Genomic DNA, 26,876 nt, shown 5'->3' with positions numbered 1-26,876 from the left:
GCAATAAACAGGTGAGTGACGAAAAAAAAAAAATTATTTTTTTAAACCAACAGCAAAGAAACCACTTTAACAGGTTCTGCTGATCATAGGCGCTGTCTGCCTAAGCAATTCATAATAGAACACGACAATTGTTAATAACAACAGACTTACCTGAAATAAAGCTTTCAAAATTCAATCTCTAGCTTTTTCCAAAGTTTTTTTGGGAAATAGCAAAAATATAACTTGGTGATACAGGGACCACCCTTCTACACTTCCAATCATGATGATGCACAGAAGGCATGCTGGTAAATTCTGTAAAATGCACATGATCAGAATTAACATATATGATTGAAAGCTCTGGACAACTGTTGTAAGGTAAGAATATCCCATCAAAGTTCAGGCTTATGCAACAGGCTAAAGCCTTGAAGTAAAGACTTTATGAAAGCAATACTGCATAAATGCAAGTGTGAAATATGCAATTAAAAAAAATTACTCAAAATCTTATTTTGCACCCTAGAGATTTCAGTTATTGAGAATTTAAAAAAAGCATTCTCAGTGATTTGATTAGTCCATCAACAAACCATGACAGACAATCGCTTATATGCTGTTTTCCCCATTATAAAATGTTTAGATGCGCCTTTCCCATTATAATTACTAGAATGGAAAGTGCTACAGAAAGGAACATGACACGATACATATGATTGTAGAAGGGGGAAAGCAATAGCGGGGAGAGAGTCAGACAAACAGAGAGACAGGCAGACGCACACACAGGGCTAGACTTTCCACTATGAGGGCGATATTTCCGACCTTAGTGCTTTTCTTATTTTTTAGGATCGCTGGAATATCACCCATTTTAAAAAACGCTAATTTCACTTTTTTCATTTGGGTGATAGCCTTAACGATGTGAAATGGGCCTTAGCGATGTATTCAGTCATGCAAAGCTGGCGTCCATAGCAACGGCCATTCTGCGCATCCGCATTTTTTTTTAGCAAAGAGGTTTTCCCACGATTCAGGAGTTCAGGGGTCACCTGTGCATGCTCAGAAGAGTGCAAGAGAGGGAGAGAGAAGAGAGAAGGGAAGCAGTCTGTTCAGTTAAAGCATGTCTAGTGATACCAGAGTGCAGCAGGAGGAGCTGGCAGCAAGAAGGAGGGTGAAAGCCTTCTCGGATGAGGAGAATGAGACCCTCGTTAATGAGGTGGAGAAAAGGTGGGGCCAATTAACCCGGGGTGGTCGTGAGAAACCTCCCCCCCCCGGACCTATCAATAAATATGGGGCTAATTCACCGCCGTTGTTTCATCTGTGGCCCACAATAGGCGTGAGGCAAGAGGTGGAACAGCCTGGTTGCTTCGGCAAGACTAAGTATTAAATTATTACATTTTAAATTGTAATGATGCACTGAATTAATGAGAATGTAAATCTGCCGAATTGTAATTAAGCTGGGTAATGTTGGGTAGCTTCCCAGCTAAGATTTGGACTGGGGTCGGAACCTCCACCCTTTGGGCCCAAATTTCCCCAGCCGCTTAGAGCGGTGTAGTTAGCCGTGGTACGCCGACTTCGTGGGGGAAAAAAACCCGCCGAAAACTTACCGGGATAATTTGGCCATTCCTGGATTCCTGTGGTATGGCGCTGAGAAACCTGCGGGGGGCGGAGCTTGGGCCGCGCTTGCTCAGCGCAGCCGGCAGGGGGTCGGGGCTTGGGCCCAGTGTCTCCTCGAGTGCCAGCAGGCGGACGCATGTACGTTTCAACGTGCACGCATGCACAATGCGTGTTTCAGCGTGCACGCATGTGCACTGGGGCAAGAAACTTGGCAATCGGCTAATTAAAGGGAAAGCGTCCTCAGTAACATTGACAATGGACCATATATAAAGGTAAGGTGTGAATAGTGATTTTTGGGTGGCTGAGGGAGTGGAAAGGAGTGCTGCATAGGTGGAAGAAAGGTGAGAAGTGTGATTTTTCAAGATTTCCTGAGTGTAAGTCCAATACACCAGTGACGCAACAGCGTGCAACAAGAACGAAGCATTTCCTCCATGAAAAAGTGGAGACACTAGTCACTGTCATTGAGGACAAATGGCTGGAGCTGGATATCAGTAAGAGTGGTTCCACAAAAGTTCCACCCAAAGAAATAAGATGATGGAACCTGGTTGCAGAAGAATACTCCGCAGGGGTGAATACCACAAGATCTGGAAGCCCGTGCAAAAAGAAATGTCTGGATATTGGTCAAGTAGTGAGTGTAAGTAATATCTTCATCTTTAAATGGAATTGCAATTGTAAATTGTGACCATCTGTATATGTCCCACCCATCAGAAGCGCACCATGTGTGAAAAGTTATATTTTCATCTTTGCAGATGAAATTGGCCCACAACAAAAGGGAAAGATTTAGAACAGGAGGAGGGCCACCAAATCTGCACCAACTATCACCCCGGAACAGAGGGTCGCTGCCTTGCTGAGTCGCACCTGCAGTAAAAGAATCAGCTCTGCACAAGCTGGACCCACACGCGAGGGTGAGGGTGAGTCATTAAAATGCATCATCGCCCTTCAAATCAACCTGTTGACTGGCCTGCTACGCATGAGAATATTCATGCCACCTATCCTGCCCCCTCCTGTGCTGCTAACCATTTGACTGTTCTGTTGTATTTTGCAGAAGACGACGACAATCCTGAACATCCTGAAGATCTACCAAAAGATCCAGATGTGTCCACTCCAGACTAAGGCGGGTAGGGGGAGGAGAGGTCCCTGGAAATGTGTTCACGGGAGAATGCTGATCGTGATATGGATCAGTCCATAGTACAGGGTATCACACTGCCAGAAATCTCCATTAGCTCCGCGGCGACATTCCATGGTTTTACACCTTCCGAGGTTGCGGGTTCCAGTGGCTGCGGTGAAATGCATGTTGGAACACCTAGTGCCCCACCGTCCCAGCCTGCGCCTCACACTGGAGGGGTGCCACTAGGCAGACCCATGGCAAGGGGAAGGAGAATCCGACCAATCTCTCCTGAGATGCAGCCTTCATTAGATGTTAATCAGGTTCTGTCATTGGGTGAGGAGACCAAAGCCCTTACAAGATCACTCGTGGCAACCGTCAGTGGGGTGTGTGTCGGGAGAATATCAGCACTGAGACGGTAACTGAGGGCGGGCATTTCAGAGGGTGTGCAAACGATGGCAGATGCCATGAGGGAGCTAGCTGCTGCAATAAGGGCACAAAGGCCAGATACTTAAATGCCATTCCCACTTCAATCCACGCACCAGCCACCGGTGAGACCCAAGCCGGGCCCCCAACCCCCCCTCTACTACCATCACCAACCCTATGAGGAAGTGCACTTTCCCCGAGATGTGGGTAAGGGATGAGTGCAGCCTTTTTTTTGCTGTTATTGTTGTTGAAGTGCATTGTAAAATATCCAATAAAAAATATTTTGCATTAAAACTGAATCATGTTCCATTAGGATCACACAACATTTAGGAACGACTATAAATAAGTAAAAATCCCTCATCCCTACAGTCATGCATGCCTGCTGCACCTAGCCCTGGCGGCGAGAGGGCTAGCCGGTGCGTTCTGCAGTCAGCAAGGCAGGACTGCTCTATTTTCAGTAGCTGATTTATCTTTCATTTATTTTTGATGATATTGTGCTGAAGATGTTGTGATGTTGTGAAGGTGTTTAGTAGTTTAGAATCCTCTAACTCACCTCCCCCACCGACCGCCCCCCCGCCCCCCCCCCCCCCACACCCCTATCTCTGGCTACCTGCGCTGATTTCTTAAATGTAGGTAAGGTTTTTCTGTGCCTATAAAAGTGGCCATATACACTGGCCTAAGTTAGTTTGGAGTAACTTTTAGCTGGCCAAATTTGCTTCCATGGCCAAAAGAGGCATAAGTGGCTGGTCACGCCCCCTTATGGAGAGAAAAAACTAAACTAGAAAGAAACCTAACTAACTGACTTACACTGGAGCAAGTTAAATGGGGAAATTTGTGATTTTTAAGTTACTCCAAAAAAAACGGGGCAACTCCTGGGGAAATTTGAGCCCTTTAAGTCTAATTTTGTTGAGATGCCTTACATTTAATCAACAGTATTAATTATTATTATTTAAAGGAATGACTGGAAACAGACAGACCGCAAACATTCGGCATTTTTACCACTTTAGTTTCGAAGGAGAATTCTTGTGTGCTATGAGCAAGTCTTTAACTTGAGCACTGTCTCCTTTTTGGTTACGTTGGTGGATGGGGCACAACTGAGCACTGAGGGGTCCGGTCACCTTTACCCAGACTGTGTAAGTCTTTCCAGCTGCTGTCAGTCACACAGTGACCCAGCCTGCACTGGGGGAGAGCTGCCCTGGGACACTAGCTCCGGCCACACGGAAGTCTCCAAGCACAGCCCATGGACATGGTGCCCCCTCCCATTACAGTTCTGTTATTGCCGAGCTCACCAGCGGTCCTGATTTCCCCCCGCCCCAGGGGACCTCCATCAATTCAAATAAACTGCCTAACTCCCCTCAAGCACCGAATGGCACGGCCCATGGATGGGGCCCTTCCTGGAGATTATACGCGAGATATTTGATATCCAGCATTAGTTCATAAACACGATCTTATTAAATATTTTCTCTGAACGTAGATGTTATAACCATGCATCCATTATGGATACAAACCATATTAGCATATAACGTTTAAGTTATGGATAAATAGAATGTGGGGTAACTAATTGTGGATTACAATATCTGTTGTGTTTCCATGGGCTCAAATTTAACCCACCCCTTTTTTCGGTGCACTTCCCGGAGATGCGCGGCTTTCCTCCGTTGATAAGTGCGTTGAAAAAAAAAATCACTCCCCACTTTGGCCGCTGTCCGGCCTCTTCTCGGTCTTCGTGCAGCATGGCCAGGGGCGAAGGCAGAGGGCGGAGCCAGTGTCCTGCGCTGCAAATAGTGCCGGGATGTCTGCACATGCGCAGTGGAGTGTCCGCGTATGTGCAGTAGCTCCTCGCCCCCAGCCTCTCTGTGTGTGTGTTGCAGCTGCTGCGTGTGTGGGACCCGATGCCCGCCCCTAGCCCTGGCCGAGTGGCGTCCAGGTGCGATCGACCTCAGGTTTGAAATTTTATGCACTGTAGCTATTTTTGAACTTTTTTAATGGCTTGTCATTTTCCTGGACTTTTGGATATTTTGAAAAAATTATGTAAATATGTTTTGTCTCTTGTGAATAGTGGTGACCATTTGTCAAGCCTATTTACCTGGTGCTTTTGTGACAGGAGAACATAAATGACGGAGGAACACTGAGAGAATATCTTATTTATTGAAGTAGACTTTATTTAGATAATATGGGCTCAATTTTGGCCCAGTATAATCATTGCAAACAAATAGTTGTTTAAATTAGTTGTGAGATTAGGGCAATTTAATTCAACTATCTTTTACTTCTTTTATTTTTGTAGTTTAAGCTTCCATGAATGCTTCTGTTGTATAGTTAATTAACTTTGCGAAGTTTGTCATATGATGTCCTGTATAACTGTTTGATCCTATTCACATTCTTTAGTCAAATCATTAAGTTCTGCTGGCCTCCGATGTACCTACCTGCGCTGATTTCTTAACTCTCCGCAACATTTTCTGAAGTGGCCACATACGCTGGCCTAAGTAGATTTGGAGTAACTATTAGCTGGCCAAGGTGGCCTAAATGGCCAAAACTGGCGTAGATGGCTGGTAACGCCCCTTTTGAGAAAAACTAAACCAAACCAAAAAAAAATCATAACTAACTCACTTACACTGGCGCAAATTGAATGTGCAAAATGGGGATTTTTAAGATACTCCAGAAAAATCAAGTTGCTCCAAAAAAAACGGAGCAACTCCTGGCCAATTTTGAGCCCGATAATAGTACCTAGTCAATTAGCTTATGCCATGCTCTTGTCACGCTTGCAGAGGAAGATATCTAAGAATCATGCTGAGCAGAGGCAGAGCCTGCTGAGCTCCACCTGCTCAGGGACTTAGAGGAACGTGCCACAGCACTAGTGGCCACCCATAATCGTTCTGCCACCCGTGGTGGTGCAGATCCCGTTGTTGCGCCATGTGGGTAATGTGTAAAGCAGTGGTAAACCAGTGGTAATTTAAAGTAATTTAATGGGATTTCATTATAATATATGAATGATGTAATGTTTTGCATGCAGCTTCTATACTCTCATGTTAATCACATGTAATGTCTCTCGTTCTCATTTATTGCAGTAGTGTTGCTCCTCGTACATATGCCAGCGCAGCACAAGCATTCTCATGTCTACCCTTCTCTTCAAATAACCTCAATTATGTTTTGTAGCTACCCATACTCCCCAAGCGCAACGGGAGGCTCCTGCACCAACCCCTTTACTGCTGCAAGTCATCATCACCACGGGTGAGGAACAGGAATCTGAGGAGGAAGAAGATGAGCCAGAGTTGTCATCTGTGGTACCTGCGGCCACGTTATTGTCAACAGATGAAGTAGCGGGGCCAAGTGGCTGTCAGCAGGCCTCTCCAAGGCGTCCAGTGCCCACGCCGACCCCGTGGAGGTTGAGTCGGCAAGGTAGGCATGCGCTGCGATAGGCAGATGCAAATGAGGACATGGTCTCACTGTCAAGGGCGAGCATCGACAGAGGTCGAGAGCTCCTCCAGGCACTTGGTGGGTTGACCGGCAACATTGCCACACTGTCAGCACAAATAACAGAGGGCATGGAGCGGATAGTTGCAGCATTATCATCATCAGCAGTCCCTCAGAATAGAGGAAGATGTGTTTCCACTCTTAAAATGAGTTCATAGGTGGCTGAACAGTCCAATACAAGAACCACCGTCTCTGTCACAGGTGGGACAGATAGTCGTTGAGGGAAGGGGTGGGTGGGACTGGTTTGCCACATGCTCTTCCCGCTGCCTGCGCTTGGTTTCTGCATGCTCTCAGCGATGAGATTCGAGGTGCTCAGCACTCTCCCGGATGCACTTCCTCCACTTAGGGCGGTCTTTGGCCAGGGACTCCCAGGTGTCAGTGGGGATGTTACACTTTATCAGGGAGGCTTTGAGGGTGTCCTTGTAATGTTACCTCTGCCCACCTTTGGCTCGTTTGCCGAGAAGGAGTTCCGAGTAGAGTGCTTGCTTTGGGAGTCTTGGGTCAGGCATGCGGACAATGTGGCCCGCCCAGCGGAGCTGATCAAATGTGGTCAATGCTTCAATGTTGGGGATGTTGGCCTGGTCGAGGACGCTAATGTTGGTGCATCTGTTCTCCCAGGGAATTTGTAGGATCTTGCGGAGATATCGTTGGTAGTATTTCTCTAGCGACTTGAGGTGTCTACTGTACATGGTCCATGTCTCTGAATCATACACGAGGGCAATGGGGCGAACGACCAACTTTGTCGATGCCTTGCGGCTTGCGATAGTTTCGGGAGACGGCACTGCACCCAAAGGTGCCGTACCACCAACCACCACGACAGATACAAGACAGTAGGAAGAAGTTCCTTCTGACGCAGAAGACGTTTCTTCGGAAATGTCTTCTCCTCCAGCCACTGAGGTCATTCTGCCGGCATCACCCCCCCCCCCCCCCCCACAGCATCAGACCTTGAGGTGCTCTGCTGCAAGACGTCTTGGTGGTCCCATTAGTTAGTGGGAAATGGGGGGGGTTACTACAAGGGGGGGGAGTCAAGGTACAGGAGTAGGGAAGCATGACTGCAGGTAGTGGGGGAGGCATGGGGTGCTGTATATTGTTGTTGTTAGAAAAAAACATTTGTTGAATGTTCACTGTTGGGGACGGTGGGAGGGTGTTGTTATATTGTATTAAAAATATTGTTGACTGTTGGGGGTGGGGGAGGTGTTATGTATGTTTGTTAAAAAAAATTAAAATGACATCTTCAATTATTAAACATTTTTATTTAAGCTTACAATTGTTGTAAAGTGTTTTCTAATAACGTAAGGTAAAACATCAATACAATGGTTGGAAACAATGGCCATGGCCAGGCCAGGCCAGGCCAGGAAAGGATGAAACGTAACACAACTAGAAATGTCACCAATGTAACTTTGTGGGGGCATGGGTTCATCGCCAGGCTTATTTGTCCTCCCCCCCCCTCCTCTCTCCTGAGGTGGACCGGCGGTCCCATCTGGCAATTGCTGTCCTCTCCCAATAGCTAGGTTATGCAACATGCAGCACACCACAATGAACTCAGCGACCTGCTCAGGGTGGTATTGTAGGTTGCCTCCTGAGTGGTCCAGGCATCTGAAACGCTGCTTAAGCACTCCAATTATCTTTTCGACGATATTGTGTGTAGCTATATGTCTTTCATTGTAGCGCCTCTCGGCTTCTGTCTGGGGCTTATGCAGGGGGTTATGAGCCAGCTGGCAAGGCCATATCCTTTATCCCCCAGCATCCAACCGTAAACAGGTCAGACACAATGCTCTCACGCAAGATGTTCGCATCATGGATGCTCCCTGGAAAATTTGCATTTACTGCCATGATTATTTGCTTGTGGTTGATAACGAGCTGCACATTCAGGGAGTGGAATCAGAAAGTGGGACTGGCATGCTTCATTCATTTCTTCTTAAAAGTTAGAATTGGAGCCCAACAAGTGTAGGAGCCCGATTTGCATATTTAAACAGCCTCCCTCTTGTTTTAGCCGGGATTACGGGGCACCCATTTAAAGGCCTGCCTGAAAGTGCAAATGGATCCACAATGTCAGATTTTCACCTGCCAGGCACCCATTTTACAGACAAGAATTGGTAGGCGATAGTTGAAAGTCTCACCCTGTGTGTAAGTTAAAGAAAGAGAGAGACCGAGAACAAGCATGCATGAGGGAGACAGTGCATGAGTGAGGGAGAGAAACATAAAAGAGAGAGAGAGAGAGAGAGAGATTGTATGGAGAATGGGGGAAAAAAGAGCCAAGAGAGGCAGTGTACAGGGATGGATGGCGATCGAAGAGATAAATACATGCCCATAGAAAAAGATATTGCGGGGGGGCGGGTGGGGGGGGAGGTTTCCGCTAGTTTTGGGACCAGATTCCAGCATAATCTGGGCAGAAGCATCCCAACCAGTGCAAAAGTTTGGGAAATTTAAAACATAGGCGAGTTGCGTCCAGAATCACTTCCACTCTTTTATGATGGTTCAAGATTCAATTTGCCCAAATAAGGCCCCACCCACAAAACAATCCACGCCCCCAGGTTGAAATTGTGAGATTCCGTCAATTGGGGTCATATGGCCTACTGCTCCGAATTTTTAAGTTCTAATTGCGGTGGACTGAGAAGGCTTTTCAAATTGCAGTCATTTTCTGCGGTGCACAGGCACCAGTAGGCACGTTTCAAAAGTTTCCTTCCTCTCAAAAAATATTTCATTCATGAAGAAACTGCCTAGTATACAACAACAATGAAACTATTAAATGATTCAGTACAGTTTTTTTGTCATTTTTAGTGATTTTAAATCCGGTTACTCACAGACAGAGGACTGGACACCCTTATTAAAAATACGGATAAACTGATTTTCAGTTGTATTAATAAAACTGCACCAGATTACCGCTCTTAAATACATTAAGGAATGGAAAGAACAGAAAGAGTCATGTTTGATTATGCTGCTTGATTGCGCTGGTTCATGGACGATCTGACGTTTGTGATTATGCAAATGAATTTTAATGGAACCAACCAGCGCAATTTCAAGCGCTTTTTGGGTGCAATTTCCTGATTGTGCCCAAAGCGGAAACAAACTATGTTACAGATAAACATACAGAAGCAAGCAGACAGAATGAAGGAGAGACATACTCAAAGAGGGAGAGAGATAGTTGGAGACAAATACAATTTGAATCAGCAGCATGTTTTGAAATGCTCGTGTTCTGCCTCTCTCAGCCTGCCAAACACTGAAGAAAGTCTCTAGCTGGTTACTGAAACAGCTGTCCATACAGTTGGCAAGCGATCAGCTTACCCACACTTTTTAAAATTACAGTTTGAATTAAATTGCTTTAAAAGGAGCATGCTAACTGTACGAGCAGCTATTACAATAACCAGCTGTAAGCATTGCTCACTCTTGGTTAGGTTGAGAGAGGCAGGGCACCAGCTCTTTAAAACATAGTACCGATTAAAATTAAAGTTTCATGGTATTATCTCCCATCATAAAAGTGCATCCTCAAACTTACAGTGAGCAGTGCCATGGGAGACCAGTTAGTTTGAAGTCCTGTATCTAGTGCATGTCCGCCACACACCACATGCAAAACAGTCTTTAAAAAAAAACAGAGAAAGAAAGTCAATCATTAATCTAGAGCTGGAAATTTACAAGCAATTATAACCACCCTTTGATCAACTTCTGCATTTTTAAAGTAGCTATAATTATCTGAATTTGCCTAATTAGAGCTGTGGTTTTAGAAGCACAGGCCAGGTTAGCAGCTAAGTATCATAACTGTGCTCCAGACTCAAGATTCCCGGTTAGCAATGCCAAAGGAGAATAGCTAGTAATACAAAATGTTAACAGAAAATCTCCACAATCCTTCCACAAAGATGCCACACCCTGTTCAGTATTCAATGTAACATTGTTGATTTGAATGCTGCATATTGAAACTATGCAGTAATATAAATGTGATACACATAATCAATATAGTGCACTAGGTGTAATTGCCCCACAGTTGGTTTTAGCAAAAGTTATGATGGAATAATCACTTATCTTCCAGAGCCTTAAATGCAATTTTTCAAAACCAAGGAATGAGTGCTTCATGCATGAAGATAAACACCTGGAAAATAGCTGTACAGTATTTGTGTTGTGTTATATAGTTCAAATTTTGACACATTCAAATATATCCTAGCTCGTGAATGGTTTGAATAACTGATTTTGTCTTGTAATTTATTGTGAAGTTCAATAAGCTATACATTAACAAAGTAAAAATAATAAGCTAAGCCAACACTCACAATATGTTACAATACTGCAGTAGATAGATCCAGTTTGGAAGTAATCTCACTAGTTTTTCGGTAAAGCACCTCACCTCTATATAAAGAAATTTGGCATGTCTTGAAATGGTCAATATTTATTCCATTAATATACTATAAAACATTTTTCTTCAATTAAAATGATCGCCATGTGGGAAACACCCAGGCAGCAGTGATCATTGTCTCATCATGTTTAACTAACTTACTGGAATTCTTTGAGGATATAACGAGCATGGTGGATAGAGGTGTACCGATGGATGTGGTGTATTTAGATTTCCAAAAGGCATTCGATAAGGTGCCACACAAAAGGTTACTGCAGAAGATAAAGGTACGCGGAGTCAGAGGAAATGTATTAGCATGGATAGAGAATTGGCTGGCGAACAGAAAGCAGAGAGTTGGGATAAATGGGTCCTTTTCCGGTTGGAAATCAGTGGTTAGTGGTGTGCCACAGGGATTGGTACTGGGACCACAACTGTTTACAATATACATAGATGACCTGGAAGAGGGGACAGAGTGTAGTGCAACAAAATTTGCAGATGACACTAAGATTAGTGGGAAAGCGGGTTGTGTAGAGGACTCAGAGAGGCTGCAAGGAGATTTGGATAGGTTAAGCGAATGGGCTAAGGTTTGGCAGATGGAATACAATGTCGGAAAGTGTGAGATCATCCACCTTGGGAAAAAAAAACAGTAAAAGGGAATATTATTTGAATGGGGAGAAATTACAACATGCTGTGCTGCAGAGGGACCTGGGGGTCCTTGTGCATGACATGAATCCCAAAAGGTTAGTTTGCAGGTGCAGCAGGTAATCAGGAAGGCAAATGGAATGTTGGCCTTCATTGCGAAAGGGATGGAGTACAAAAGCAGGGAGGTGTTGCTGCAACTGTATAAGGTATTGGTAAGGCCGCACCTGGAGTACTGCGTGCAGTTTTGGTCACCTTACTTAAGGAAGGATATACTAGCTTTGGAAGGGGTACAGAGACGATTCACTAGGCTGATTCCAGAAATGAGGGGGTTACCTTATGATGATAGATTGAGTAGACTGGGTCTTTACTCCTTGGAGTTCAGAAGGATATGGGGTGATCTTATAGAAACATTTAAAATAATGAAAGGGATAGACAAGATAGAGGCAGAGAGGTTGTTTCCATTGGTGGGGGAGACTAGAACTAGGGGGCACAGTCTCAAAATACGGAGGAGCCAATTTAAAACCGAGTTGAGAAAGAATTTCTTCTCCCAGAGGGTTGTGAATCTGTGGAATTCTCTGCCCAAGGAAGCAGTTGAGGCTGGCTCATTGAATGTTTTCACGTCAAAGATAGATAGATTTTTAAGCAATAAGGGAATTAAGGGTTATGGGGAGAGGGCGGGTAAGTGGAGCTGAGTCCACGACCAGATCAGCCATGATCTTATTGAATGGCAGAGCAGGCTCGAGGGGCTAGATGGCCTACTCCTGTTCCTAATTCTTATGTTCTTATGTTCTTAAGCCAATGTTCACGTGAAGTTTCTGTTAATGTGCTGTCAAACATTGAAATCTTTATTTTCACCACTTTGCTTTCTTGGACAGATTTGTGTGCACCTTTGGAAATGGCTTAGTGAGTTGCAACAACAACAACAACTTTTATTTATATAGCACCTTTAACGTAATGTTCACAGCAGAGATATACAAGATAAAACAGATAAATTTGACACCGAGCCACATAAGAAGAAATTAAGGCAGATGACCAAAAGCTTAGTTAAAGAGGTAGGTTTTAAGGAGCATCTTAAAGGAGGAAAGAGAGGTAGAGAGGTTTAGGAAGGGAGTTCCAGAGCTTAGGACCCAAGCAGCTGAAGGCACGGCCACCAATGGTTGAGCAGTTATAATCAGGGATGCTCAAGAAGGCAGAATTTGAGGAGAGTAGACATCTCACGGGATTGTGAGGCTGAAAGAGAATACAGAGATAGTGAGGGGCGAGACGAAGGAGGGATTTGTAAACAAGGATGAAAATGTTGAAATCGAGGCGTTGCTTAACCGGGAGCCAATGTAGGTCAGCGAGCACAGGGATGATGGGTGATCGTGACTTGGTGCGAGTTAGGACATGGGCTGCCGCGTTTTTGATGATCTCAAGTTTACGTGATGTAGAATGTGGGAGGCCAGCCAGGAGAGCGTTGGAGTAGTCAAGTCTAGAGGTAATAAAGGCTTGGATGAGGGTTTCAACAACAGAAGAGCTGAGGCAGGGGTGGAAGTGGGCGATGTTACGGAGGTGGAAATAGGCGGTTTTAGTTATGCCGCATATGTGGCCAGAAGCTCATTTCAGGGTCAAATATGACGCCTATGTTGCGAACAGTCTGGTTTAGCCTCAGATAGATGTTAGGGAGAGCGATGGCATCAGTGGCTCGGGAATGCAGTTTGTGGCGGGGACCAAAGACAATGGCTTCGGTCTTCCCAATATTTAATTGGAGAACATTTCTGCTCACCCAGTATTGGATGTCAGACAAGCAGTCTGACAATTTAGAGACTATGGAGGGGTCGAGAGAAGTGATGGTGAGGTAGGGCTAGGTGCCGTCAGCATACATGTGGAAACTGACTCCTTGTTTTTAGATGATATCGCCAAGGTGCAGCATATAGATGAGAAATAGGAGGGGGCCAAGGATAGATCCTTGGGGGACACCAGAGGTAATAATGTGGGGAGTGGGAAGAGAAGCCATTGCAGGAGATTTTCTGGCTACGGTTAGTTAGATAACAATGGAACCAGGCGAGTGCATTCCCACCTAGCTGGACGATGATCGAGAGGCATTGGAGGAAGATGGAGTGGTCAACAGTGTCAAAGGGTGCAGACAGATCCAGGAGGTCGAGAAGGAATAGTTCACCTTTGTCACAGTCACAAAGGATATTATTTGTGACTTTTATGAGAGCCGTTTCGGTACAGTGGCAGCGGCAAAAACCAGATTGAAGGGACTCAAACATGGAGTTCCAGGAAAGATAGTCACGGATTTGGGAGACGCCAACATGTTCAAGGACTTTGGAGAGGAAAGGGAGATGGGGCAGGTAGCAAGCAAGCACAGTGGGGGCAAGGATTGGTTTTTTGAGGAGAGGGGTGATGACCGCAGATTTGAAGGAGAGGGGGGCAGTATCCGAGAGAGAACCGTTAACGATGTCAGCTAACATGGGAGCCAAAAAAGGAAGCCGGGTGGTCAGCAGTTTAGTGGGAATAGGGTCAAGGGAGCAGGAAGTGGGTCTCTAGGACAAGATGAGCTTGGAGAGGTCAAGAGGGGAGATCAAAGAGAAACTAGAGAAAGATGTGAGTTTAGGGCTAGGACAAGGTGGGGGGAGCGCCTCAGAGGATGTTTGGCCCGGTGGGCTAGGGCAAGAAATGGAACTCGCTGAGGCAGCTGATCGGATCGTTTCTATCTTTGAGACAAAGAAGTCCATGAGCTCCTCACACTTGTTGTTGGAGGTGAGTGTGGTAGAGACAGGGGAGAGCGGTTTAAGAAGACAGTTAGCAATAGAGAATATTAGCCAGGCATTATCTTTGCATTCCAGAATGATCCTGGAATAGTGAGCAGTTTTTGCAGACAAGAGTAGGACCCGATAATGCTTTATGCAGTCGAGCCAGATCTGGCGGTGAATGGCTAAACCAGTTGTCCGGCACATACATAAGAACATAAGAAATAGGAGCAGGAGTAGGCCACTTGGCCTCTCGTGCCTGCTCCGCCACTCAATAAGATCATGGCTGATCTGATTCTGGCCTCAATTCCACTTCCCGCCCACTCCCAATGATCCTCAACTCCCTTATTTTTCAAAAATCTGTCTATCTTCACTTTAAATACATTCAATGACCCAGCCTCTACAGCTCTCCGAGGTAGATAATTCCAAAGATTTACGATCCTCAGAGAAGAAATTCCTCCTTATTTCTGTTTTAAATGAGTGACCCCTTATTCTGAAACTATGCCCCCTAGTTCTAGATTCTCCCATGAGGGGAAACATCATTTTCGGAATCTTATACGTTTCAATAAGATCACCTCTCATTCTTCTAAACTCCAATGAGTATAGGCCCAACCTTTCTTCATATGACAACTCCTCCACCTCAGGAGTCAACCTCATGAACCTTCTCTGAACTGCCTCCACTGCAAGTATCTCCTTCCTTAAATAAGGAGACCAAAACTGTATGCAGTACTTCAGGTGTGGTCTTACCAATGCCCTGTACAGTTGTAGCAGGACTTCCCTACTTTTATACTCCACCCCCCTTGCAATAAAGGCGAACATTCCATTTGCCTTCCTAATTACTTGCTGTACCATCATGCTGACTTTTTGTGTTTCATGTACAAGAACATCCAGATCCCTTTGTACCACCACATTTTGTAATCTCTCCCCATTTAAATAATAATTTGCATTTTTATTTTGCCTACCAAAGTGGATAACCTCACATTTTCCCACATTATACTCCATCTGCCAAATTTTTGCCAACTCACTTAGCTTATCTATATCACTTTGTAGATTCTTTGCGTCCTCCTCACAACATGCTTTCCCACCTATCTTTGTATTATCAGCAAATTTGGCTACATTACATTCGGTCCCTTCATCCAAGTCATTAATATAAATTGTAAATAGTTAGGGCTCCAGCACTGATCCCTGTGGCACCCCACTAGTTACTGTTCGCCAACCTGTAAATGACCCATTTATCCCGACTCTTTGCTCTGTTAGTTAGCCAATCCTCTATCCACACTAATATTCGTTCAAGTCTGCGCCCCTTGAACTTGAGGGAGCGAAGATGACGGCTGTACCAGAGGGAACGACCAAGTTGAGAGAGAGTAATGGTTTTAGTGGAGACTAGGGCATCAAAGGTGGCAGTAAGGGTGTGGTTGAGCAGATCGGTAGCTGCAGAAATGTCATGGTGAAAGGAGGGCCAAAGGGTGGACAGTTTGGAATTGATAAGTGCAGTTGTAACAGAGTTCGGAGAAAGTTTATTGCAGGGGCGGATGCAGAGGAAGTAGGTTTGGATTGGGGAAGGGGGATGTTGGTGAGGAGCTATACAAGGAAATGGTGAGGTTATCCACTTTGGTAGGAAAAATAAAAATGGTCAGAGATGGTTTTATCTGTAATTGACATGGTAGGCCACGAGAGATGGCAAGGTCAAGGGGTGGCTATGAATATGGTTTGAGGAATTCACATGGAGCGAGAGATTAAGGGAGGACAGGAGGGTAGTGAACTCAGAGGAGAAAGAGCACGATGAAATGCGATCGAGGTTGAAATTACTAAGGATGAGAAGTCGCTCGGTGCAGAGGCTGAGGGAGGAAAGCAGTGAGGATATATTCGTGATAACATTTTTATCATACTTGGGTGGGCGGTAGAGAATGAGAATTTTAAATGAGAGGTGAGAGGGGTGGAATAAGATGAGATGTTCATAGGAGGAAAAAATGCCGGGGAGGGATACAGACCAAGGTGTGATTTGGTAATGAGACCCACACCACCACCACAGTGGTCTGGGCGGGGCAAGTGGTGGAAGGTATAGCCAGGCGGGAAGGCTTCGTTTAAAGGTAATGTGTCATCATCCCTCAGCAAAGTTTCCAGCAGAGCCATGATGTCGATGCAGTCATCCACGATAAGCTTATGGATGGCAAGGGTCTTGTTCGCAAGTGAACGGACATTCTGCAAGGAAATACGGAGAGAATCCATGATGGCTGATCCACTACCAGCATATACAGGGTCAGAGGGATGAGTTGGATGGGAAGGAGATTGGCAAGGTTAGCCTCCCTTGGGCAAGCTGGGCAACAAAGTCAGTGAGAGAGTAGGATGGGACATTTGGGTTTGTTGCTCGTGAGGAGACAGCGACGAGAGCCACGGTGGGTCCTTCGGAGAATGCCAAGACAGGCACAGAGGGAAGCTGCAGGCTTGTCTAAAAGGGAGTTGAACCTGAGACGAGGGCTGGAGAATAGGGAGGTCGAAGATTAATGAAGGGTTAGGGTAGGGATTTGGGAGGACAAAGTATCCGAGAGAGGAGAGATGAAAGGTGGCATGATGACAGGAGCGACTGGTCAGGGAGTGATAGAGAGAAAAGAAAAGCGGGAGAAGGAAGTGTAAATAGAAGTGAATGGCTCGGGTCCGAAGTAGCAGCCAAAATGCGCACGCAAATAGACACAGGAAAAAACTCAATTTACATAGTTAATACTAGAGTAGGGATTCTACAATAGTAGAATCAGTATAATCAAGATCAATTATATTAAAACAAAATTGATTAATATATAGAATAATTATAAGTCAATTTAAAATCAGAACTTCAGTAATTGCAAAGTTAAATCAGTCTCTAGCTGTCTCATTAAATCAATTCGCCGGTAGATAAAAAGGCACTATCAGAGGTAATCATTCCAAAGACTGTTGATCCAACTTCTGTCCTGCGATTGTTTGAAATGGCGTTCTCTGTCCTGCAATTGATTGAACTGGTGCTCTCCACTCTCCTGTGACAGTTGGAACTGATGCTCTCTACTCTCCTGCCCTGTGACTCTTTGAACTGGCGCCCTCCACTCTCCTGTAACAGTTTGAACTTGCGCTCACCACTCTCCTGTTCTGTGACAATTTCAAGTCAGAGATAGAGTTTCTATATAGTTTTGCAGTGAATGGCGAGACGTAATGGTATCCACCACAATGCTGATGAGTGTGAAAGGAATGGCGTGGGCATTGTGGGGATGCTTTATGTTGTTGGTGTGGGATGGTGCCAACCTAGTGCATCATGTGGCAGCGTCAAGTGAAATAAATGTGCCCATGGTGAGGCCATCCCTGGCAGCAATGTGGTCGGGTGCTGATGCCCTGTGTCCTGTGCAGCATCAGGTGATTGCAGAGAAGGTTGGTGTGGTTGTTGGTGCTGCAGGTGTGCCTGGTGATGCTGGTGTTGGGGCTAATCATAGTCAGATTCTGAGGACCAAGGTGAGAGAGTATAAAGTGCACCCATGTTGATGGAATAAACGACAGGTGAAGTAGAGATGACAGAAGCGATCCGTCAAAGGTGGGAAAGGTTAGACTGCATAGAGACTTGTGTAAAGACTTGCAGCATCCTGAATCTGTCATGGATATGCAGTTTAGTGCTGAAGGGAAGATATCTGAATCAGCTGGGAGCTTTGAGTTGCCATTTGAAGCTGTCAACTCATCAGGTGATTCAATGGCTACTAATATCCTGCTAAATTTCACTGACGAAGTCTAGGCACAGTGGGAAACCTGTGGGAGATCTGCGAAAGTTAAAAAGCCACTAATGACTTAATCATCGTCATAGGCAATCCCTCAAAATCGAGGAAGACTTGCTTCCACTCTAAAAGTGAGTTCTCAGGTGACTGTACAGTCCAATGCAGGAATTACAGTCTCTGTCACAGGTGGGACAGACAGTGGTTGAAGGAAAGGGTGGGTAGGGAGTCTGATTTGCCGCACGCTCCTTCCACTGTTTGTGCTTGGTTTCTGCATGCTCTCTGCGACAAGACTCGAGGTGCCCAGCGCCCTCCCAGATGCTCTTTCTCCACTTTGGACGGTCTTGGGCCAGGGATTCCCAGGTGCCGGTGGGGATGTTTCACTTTATCAAGGAGACTGTGAGGGTGTTCTTGAAACGTTTCCTTTGCCCACCTGGGGCTCGCTTGCAGTGTAGGAGCTCCGAGTAGAGCACTTGCTTAGGGAGTCTCATGTCGGGCATGTGGACGATGTGGCCCGCCCAACGGAGCTGGTCAAGTGTGGTCAGTGTTTCAATGCTGGGGATGTTGGCCTGAGCGAGAACACTGACGGCATAGGCAGCGCTGGTGGTACTTCTCCTGTGCTTTGAGGTGTCTGCTGCATATAGTCCACGTCTCTGAACCATATAGGAGGGCGGGTATCACTATTGCCCTGTAGACAATAAGCTTGGTGCCAGGTCTTCAAACACTCTCTTCCCTGCCGCTGCCGGTCAGCTCTGCTCAGCGCTGGTAGATCCAACATCAGGAAATGCAGGTGTGTGTGTTTTGACGTCAGGTTCCTGTCCTGCTGTCAATCATTTTCATTTTCACAGCTGACCCGCCACCAATCGGGTCCGCTGAGCACCGGTAAAATCGCAGCCGACAAATCCACAATCAGTGCTGTGAGGCCAAAGGGAAAGTAAAGAGAATGTTATGGTGTATTGCTGAGACAGTTCAATGTAAAACTAGAAATACAATATTATTTAGAATATTGCATCCAGTTTTGGCTTGCTCTCATGGCAGGGAATTTAGAGACCTTAAAGGGCCAGAGAAGGACAACTGAATAATAGGGCTCTAAGCTCTCAGGATTGGCTCAAGTAATTGGAGCTTCTTTCATTGGAGAAGTGTAGATTTCAGAGAGATATGATTGAGGTTTTGAAAATGATGATGGGAATAGATTCTGTCTGGGTGGATTTTATTGGAGTTTAAAATTATTTTTAAATTATGAATTTAAAATTTGACAGAGTCAGTTAAATGCTGAGAAGTATTTCTTTTCCCAGAGAGCCATTAGGCTTTGGAACAGATGACCAAAAAGAATGGTAAATATGAGTCCACTGCAGTCCATCAAAAGGCAGACGTGATGAGTTCCTGAGAGTGGAGGACATGTCAAGTTATAGAAGGTACGTGAGAGCTACCTGGGATTACTGATATGAGTTATTGCAATCTCCTGAAGTCTGTTTTATTGCCTTCAAGGGTCAGAGAGTAAATCGGCCCAAGACTTTTTTCTCTATTTCTTTTGCCTCTTCTTGGAGATTGCGTTACTGGAGGGTAGTTCGATGGCTCATGAAAGCTGCACTATTTCTGGATGGGGTTGGCTTGATGGACCAGGTCGTTTTTTCCAATCCTTTTCCGTACATTTGCATGTGCATTTGGAAAAACAAAATTATATTAAACCTCTGATTTTAACCTAACCCAACAGGAACGGAGTGGATGTCCATTTTACACCCCATCTGATTTTATGCTCCACTGTCTTCAATTGAGCGTAAAATTCGGCGGTGTGTAAACTGGGCATCCGGCACAAACTTCTCTCTGTTCCTGCTGCATAGGTGAGGTTAAAATCGGGGTCTAATGCTTGTCTTTCAAGTGCTGTAGCAGCACTTAATAAGGTTAGTAATTTGATTAAAGCTGAGCCATGCAGAGGCCTTGGACATGGCAAAGTTCAGATTTTCCTCCCAAAGATCCCAAGGACTACTATTATGCAAAGATTTTATTCACAATATTATCACGCACTTAACAGTAAATACATGTGCAAGAACTGCCAAATTTGACCCTGATCTATTAAAAATACAATGCTTTATGCAGCATACTGTAAACCTAATGCTTATATAATTATGTAACTGGTTTTAAAATGATGAAAAACTGTCACAAGAAATCCAAGATTACACTAACACAGCAATATTATTTTTACCAGCTAATGAAATATATCCCTTCATTTTTGTTGCATCCTATTAATAAATGATCTGCAACAAATGCAATTTATGGTTCATCCATACTCATTCATGCCTTTTATAAATGTGCAATAGAAGCAGCAATGCCACAAAAATGCAGTTGTTCAAAGAACTACTTTGAAGAAGTATCCTATTTTATTTTATGTTTAAGCAAGGTTAAACAATCTGATAGCTATTGTACACCAGTAAAACCAAACGACACTAAATTTATGACCATGCACACGAAACAGGTATCATCTTTACAATAATACGAACAGAAAATGCTAGAAATCCACAGATCAGTCTGTATCTGTAAAGGGAAAAGGTAGTTTATGATATTTGTCACGTACTATTGATCAAAAAGAATTCTGACTCTGGGTACACAACCAAAATGTCATAACCCGTCTTTTCTCTTTTGCAGATGCTGCCCTGCAGTTCCTGCTTTTATTTTAGATTCCCAGCTTTGCACTTTTTTCCTTTTTATCTTCTTTATAAAGGTTTTTGTAAAGATACACAAAGAATGACATATCAAATTTGAAGAAATTATTATTCCCTCAACCATTTTAAAAATAGGCAGCAAAGGCAAGTCTCGTTGAACATAACCAGGTAGCTGTAGGGCCTGTAGATGTGGCTGGTTGAGTAAGGCAGGGTGCAAGCAGTCCACCTAAGTTGTAACTTGCTACTTCTCAGTGTATGAATCGGGCAAACAAATTGCACTTTCTACACATGAGGTACAAAACAAATTCTCTAACTCACGTCCCCCTACCCTCGGTCAGTGAGAGTGCTACCACTGCACGCAATAAGCAAATCTACCCTGATAGTATAATGCAGCTTTCTCAAAGTCAATTTATTATTTGGCAAATGATAATGTATTTTCCCACATAAAAACATTATTAGGATTCATGTGATATGCGATCATAATTTGTAGAACTGAGTTTGATCTCTAAGGAAAGTAAAACAAAAATATTAGTTAGTAAAAATAAGCAACTGCTTATGATTTCCAAAATGCTACTTCTAAATGTATTTTCAATATCTTTCAACAAAACATTTTCTTTAAATTCCATTTAGTTGAATGCAAAATTAATCTGATTGTAATTTTATTACATAGATGTCAAATCTTATCATGCACTATCTAAAGCTTTTCTCACAATACAAGCTGCACATTTCCTTACAGCCTAATTCAGATGAGGTCATTAGTATTTATGGGGTGAAATTCCTCCTGCTGATAATAGCAAAAATGTTAGTGTGAAACTAGGAAAACCAGTTTAAAACTCTCAGAATTTTGTTGCTAAAATTATCAGGAGGAAGGTTTCCTTTTTTACTTAACAATAACACTGAGATAACCAAACTTTAACCAAAACACAAGATTTTGCTTCAGCCTTCTTTTTAAATTTTTAACTGTTTCTTTCAATGCCTCCCAGTAAGAGATATTTTATAACTCTGTTAGAAAAACATCCTTCTCAGGTGAGAAAGTGAGTGCTGTTCATTTAAATTTCTCACCCCATTCTAAAAAATAATGAAAAATTGGTTGATATAGGTTTGGAAAATCATTCACAAAATGAATTAGATGCAAGAATAATGGCTTGTATAATTGTATCGTATAAATGTAAATTCAGTGTACTGACTCTGGAAGAGCTTCTTTTTCAACAGAATGTAATACAATAGTTGATTCTGTAAAATGTCTTTTACTGGTAGGAGGTACCAGGTTTTAACATTGTTCTTTTATGCCACGTTAAATTAAACGTCAAAACTTCAAAATTAAACATTGCAATATAAATCATGAAATGTTATGCTACAGTGCTAAACAAAACATTCATACTTGGTCGAAATTAAACAAAATTAACAAGAATGGCATCATCATCATCATCATCATAGGCAGTCCCTCGAAATCGAGGAAGACTTGCTTCCACTCTTAGCATGAGTTCTTAGGTGACTGTACAGTCCAATACGAGAACCACAGTCCCTGTCACAGGTGAGACAGACAGCGGTTGAAGGGAAGGGTGGGCAGGGAGCCTGGTTTGCCGCACGCTCTTTCCGCTGCTTGCGCTTGATTTCAGCATGCTCTCGGCGACGAGACTCGAGGAGCTCAGCGCCCTTCACATGCACTTCCTCCACTTAGGGTGGTCTTTGGCCAGGGACTCCCAGGTCAGTGGGGATGTCGCACTTTATCAGGGAGGCTTTGAAGGTGTCCTTGTAACGTTTCCGCTGCCCACCTTTGGCTCGTTTGCCATGGGCGAGTTCCGAGTAGAGCGCTTGCTTTGGGAGTCTCGTGTCTGGCATGCAAACTATGTGGCCTGCTCAGCGGAGCTGATCAAGTGTAGTCAGTGCTTCAATGCTGGGGATGTTGGCCTGGACAAGGATGCTAATGTTGGTGTGCCTGTCCTCCCAGGGGATTTGTAGGATCTTGGAGAGACATTGGTGGTATTTCTCCAGCGACTTGAGGTGTCTACTGTATATGGTCCACGTCTCTGCGCCATACAGGAGGGCGGGTATTACTACAGCCCTGTAGACCATGGGCTTGGTGACAGTTTTGAGGGCCTGGTCTTCAAACACTCTTTTCCTCAGGTGGCCGAAGGCTGCACTGGCACACTGGACGCAGTGTTGGATCTCGTCGTCAATGCCTGCTCTTGTTGATAGGAGGCACCCGAGATAAGGGAAGTGGCCCACGTTGTCCAGGGCCACGCCGTGGATCTTGATGTCTGGGGGCCGTGCTGTGCGGCTAGGACAGACTGGTGGATGACTTTTGTCTTACTGATGTTTAGCGTAAGGCCCATGCTTTCGTACGCCTCGGTAAATAGGTCGACTATGTCCTGGAGTCCAGCCTCAGTGTGTGCACAGACGCAGGCGTCGTCCGCGTACTGTAGCTCGACGACAGAGGTTGGAGTGGTCTTGGACCTGGCCTGGAGACGTCGAAGGTTGAACAGCTTCCCACTAGTTCTGCAGTTTAGTTCCACTCCAGCGGGGAGTTTGTCAACTGTGAGGTGGAGCATGGCAGTGAGGAAGATTGAGAAGAGGGATGGGGCGATGACGCAGCCCTGTTTGACCCTGGTCTGGACGTGGATTGGGTCTGTGATGGATCCGTTGGTAAGGATCACGGCCTGCATGTCGTCGTGGAGCAGGCAGAGGATGGCGACGTACTTTTGGAGGCATCCGAAACGGAGGAGGACACTCTATAGACCTTCGCGGTTGACAGTGTCAAAGGCCTTTTGTAAGGTCGAAGAAGGCCATGTATAAGGGCTGACGCTGTTCCCTGCATTTTTCCTGCAGCTGTCGCGCTGCAAAAATCATGTCCATTGTGCTCTGGAGGGGTCGAAATCCGCACTGCGACTCCGGGAGGAGCTCCTCGGCCACGGGGAGAAGACAGTTGAGGAGGACACTAGCGACGACTTTCCCAGTGGCTGATAGCAGGGAGATTCCTCTGTAGTTGCCGCAGTCGGACTTGTCACCTTTTTTAAAGATGGTCACGATCACTGCATCTCTGAGATCTCCCGGCATGCTCTCCTCCCTCCAGATGAGAGAGATGAGGTCATGTATTCACGCCAGCAGTGCCTCTCTGCCATACTTAGTGCCTCAGCAAGGATTCCATCCGCTCCCGTAGCCTTGTTGTTTTTTAGCAGTCTTATGGCTTTTTCTATCTCGTGCAGTGTTGGGGTCTCACTGAGGTGGTGGCGGATAGCATGTTCCGGAATGGAGTCGACAACACTTGAGTCAAAGGCAGAGTCTCGATTGAGGAGATCTTCGAAGTGCTCCTTCCAGTGGACCCTGACTGCCTCAGTGTCCTTGATGAGTGTTTCCGCGTTCTTGGCCAGCGGCGGGGTGGGGCTTTGGGTGTTAGGACTGTAGGTGGCCTTGACTGCGATGAAGAATCCTCGCACATCATGGCTGTCGGCCAGCTGCTGTATCCATCCACCACCTGTTCTTTAGGCCCCGGGTTTTTTGTTGGACCTCAGCCTTGAGCCGTCTGTAATGCTGCTTTGCTGCTCCCGCGTTGGGTTGTTGTTTAAGGCTCATAAATGCCCTGCGCTTGCAATCTATTAGCTCTTGAATCTCCTGATCATAATAAGAGCAGGAGGAGGCCATTTGGCCCCCTCGAGTCTGCTTCGCCATTCAATAAGATCATGGCTGATCTGATCATGGACTCAGCTCCACTTCCCTGCCCGCTCCCCATAACCCTTTACTCTCTTATCACTCAAAAATCTGTCTATCTCCGCATTAAATATATTCAATGACCCAGCCTCCACAGCTCCCTGGGGTAGAGAATTCCACAGATTTAGAACCCTCAGAGAAGAAATTTCTCCTCATCTCAGTTTTAAACGGGCGGCTCCTTATTCTAAAACTATGTCCCCTAGTTTTAGTTTCCCCTATGAGTGGAAATATCCTCTCTGCATCCACCTTGTCGAGTCCCCTCATTGGGCCCAAGTTTCCACAAGAAAAAAAACGGGCGCCCCTCCGAGCTGAGCGCCCGTTTTTCGCACCTAAAAAAATCCTCGGTATTCTCCACCTGCCTGTAGGTCCTCTGGCCCTCGGCGCAGTCAGCACGAGCTGTGGGGGGGGCGGAGCCAGGTCCCGGCGCTGAAAACAGTGCTGGGACCTCTGCACATGCGCGCTACAGTCGGCACGCAAGTGCAGTAGCTCCAGGCGCCGAACTGTGTGGGAGGGACCCGAAGCACGCAGCCGCTAGCCCTGGCCGAATGGGCTCACTGGGGCTGCGTGAATGAGGCTCCTCCCACGGCCAGCTCCTGCTCCCCCCCCGACCAGACCCGACACTCGCTCCCCCCCACCCTCCGCCGACCAGACCCGACCCGACACCCGCGCCCCCCCCCCGCCCCGACCCGAGACCCGACACCGGCTCCCCCCCACCCGCCCCGAGACCCGACACCCGCTCCCCCACCGGCCCGACCCGAGACCCGCTCCCCCCCCCCCCGACCCGAGACCCGACACCCGCTTCCCCCCCCCCGCCCCGACCTGAGACCTGCTCCCCCCCCCGACCCGAGACCCGCGCTCCTGTTCCCCCCCTCTCTCTTCCCCCCCATCTCTCTTCCCCCCCCGCTCTGCCTCCCCTCCCCCCCCCCGCTCTGCCTCCCCTCCCCTTTACCCCCCCCGCTCTGCCTCCCCTTCCCCCCGCTCTGCCTCCCCTCTCTCTCTCTCTCTCTCCCTCCCCTCTCTCTCTCTCTCTCTCCCTCCCCCCTCTCTCTCTCTCCCTCCCTCCCCTCTCTCTCTCTCCTCTCTCTCTCTCTCCCCCTCCCCTCCCTCTCTCTCTCTCTCCCCCTCCCCTCCCTCTCTCTCTCTCTCCCCCTCCCCTCCCTCTCTCTCTCTCCCCCTCCCTCCCCTCTCTCTCTCCCCCTCCCTCCCCTCTCTCTCTTCCCCTCCCTCCCCTCTCTCTCTCCCCCTCCCTCCCCTCTCTCTCCTCTCTCCCTCCCTTCCCCCTCTCTCTCTCCCTCCCTCCCCTCTCTCTCTCCCCCTCCCTCCCCTCTCTCTCTCCCCCTCCCTCTCCTCTCTCCCCCCCCTCTCTCTCTCTCTCTCCCTCCCCCCCCTCTCTCTCTCTCCCTCCCCCCCTCTCTCTCTCTCTCCCTCCCTCCCTCTCTCTCTCTCTCCCTCCCTCCCTCTCTCTCTCTCTCTCTCTCTCTCTCTCTCCCCCTCCCGCTTAGCGGCACGAACGGCTGCAGAATTCTCCCTGGCTGAAGCACTTTCACACATGTAGGAAGATGGTTTATTTAATCTTTTCTTGGCTTATAAATGTTTATTCAGGTTGGATTTATTTGTATAATATTTGTAGAAGTATAAATAAGGATTTATTGTCGAATTTAATGAGTTCCCTTCCGCTGCCCCCTCTCCCCCACCTCGATCTGGACGCCTAATTTGTAACCTGCGCCTGATTTTTTAATGTGTAGAACAGGTTTTTTCAGTTCTACAAAAATCTTCACTGGCTCCATTCTACTTTAGTTTGGAGTACATTTTCACTGTGGAAACTTTCAAATCAGGCGTCAGTGGCCGGACACGCCCCCTTTTGAAGAAAAAATTCTGTTCTAAACTAGAACTGTTCTACCTGACTAGAACTGCAGAAAAAAAAATGTGGAGAATTGCGATTTCTAAAATAGTCCATTCTCCACCAGTTGCTCCTAAAAATCAGGCGCGAATCATGTGGAAACTTGGGCCCATTATCTTATAAGTTTCAAGAAGATCACCTCCCATTCTTCTGAACTCCAATGTGTATACAACTCCTACTCAACCTATCCTCATAAGTCAACCCTTGTCAAGACTTGTCCATTTTACTTTGAAAGGAACCTAAAATTAAGATCACTATAAATCAAAAAAAATGTTTTCAGTGATGATGCATTGGTTATCCAAGAATGCTGAACTAAACTAAAAATCATAACCAATAGACAGTTTAACTTAGGAAGTCCAAGAAGGTGAATACTGACAGCCTTGGTCATTTTTGTTATTATAAATTATATCGTGAAAAAATTGCTTAAAGTAGTTTCTTTCTTTTGAATGTTGAAACATTAGACAATAAAGATACCACAACAAAATTGAAACTATTTTTCAGCAATTCCAAAAAGGATGCAATATTTCAATGGTTAATGTTGTGTATCTGTAAAGCATGCATTCCCATGTTCGGCTACCAGGGAGCTCATCCCCTGAAGTCCCAAGGGATCCCAG

The 26,876-nt window shown here is 45.8% G+C and overlaps 1 protein-coding gene across 1 annotated transcript in view; it reads right to left on the bottom strand.

The window, feature by feature from the left end:
• LOC139267200 (exostosin-1) overlaps positions 1-26,876 on the bottom strand; it is a 146,542-nt gene that overhangs the window by 2,279 nt on the left and 117,387 nt on the right. Inside the window, exons 3-4 of the mRNA XM_070885141.1 lie at positions 10,071-10,151; positions 151-291 (exon numbers count right to left, since the gene is read on the bottom strand). Of these exons, the coding sequence (XP_070741242.1) occupies positions 10,115-10,151 (37 nt within the window). The 3' untranslated portion in view covers positions 151-291; positions 10,071-10,114. The remainder of the gene's footprint in view (positions 1-150; positions 292-10,070; positions 10,152-26,876) is intronic.

Source organism: Pristiophorus japonicus, chromosome 7 (assembly GCF_044704955.1).
Source record: "Pristiophorus japonicus isolate sPriJap1 chromosome 7, sPriJap1.hap1, whole genome shotgun sequence".
Lineage (NCBI taxonomy): Eukaryota > Metazoa > Chordata > Chondrichthyes > Pristiophoridae > Pristiophorus > Pristiophorus japonicus.
This window is presented reverse-complemented; position numbering and strand designations above follow the sequence as displayed.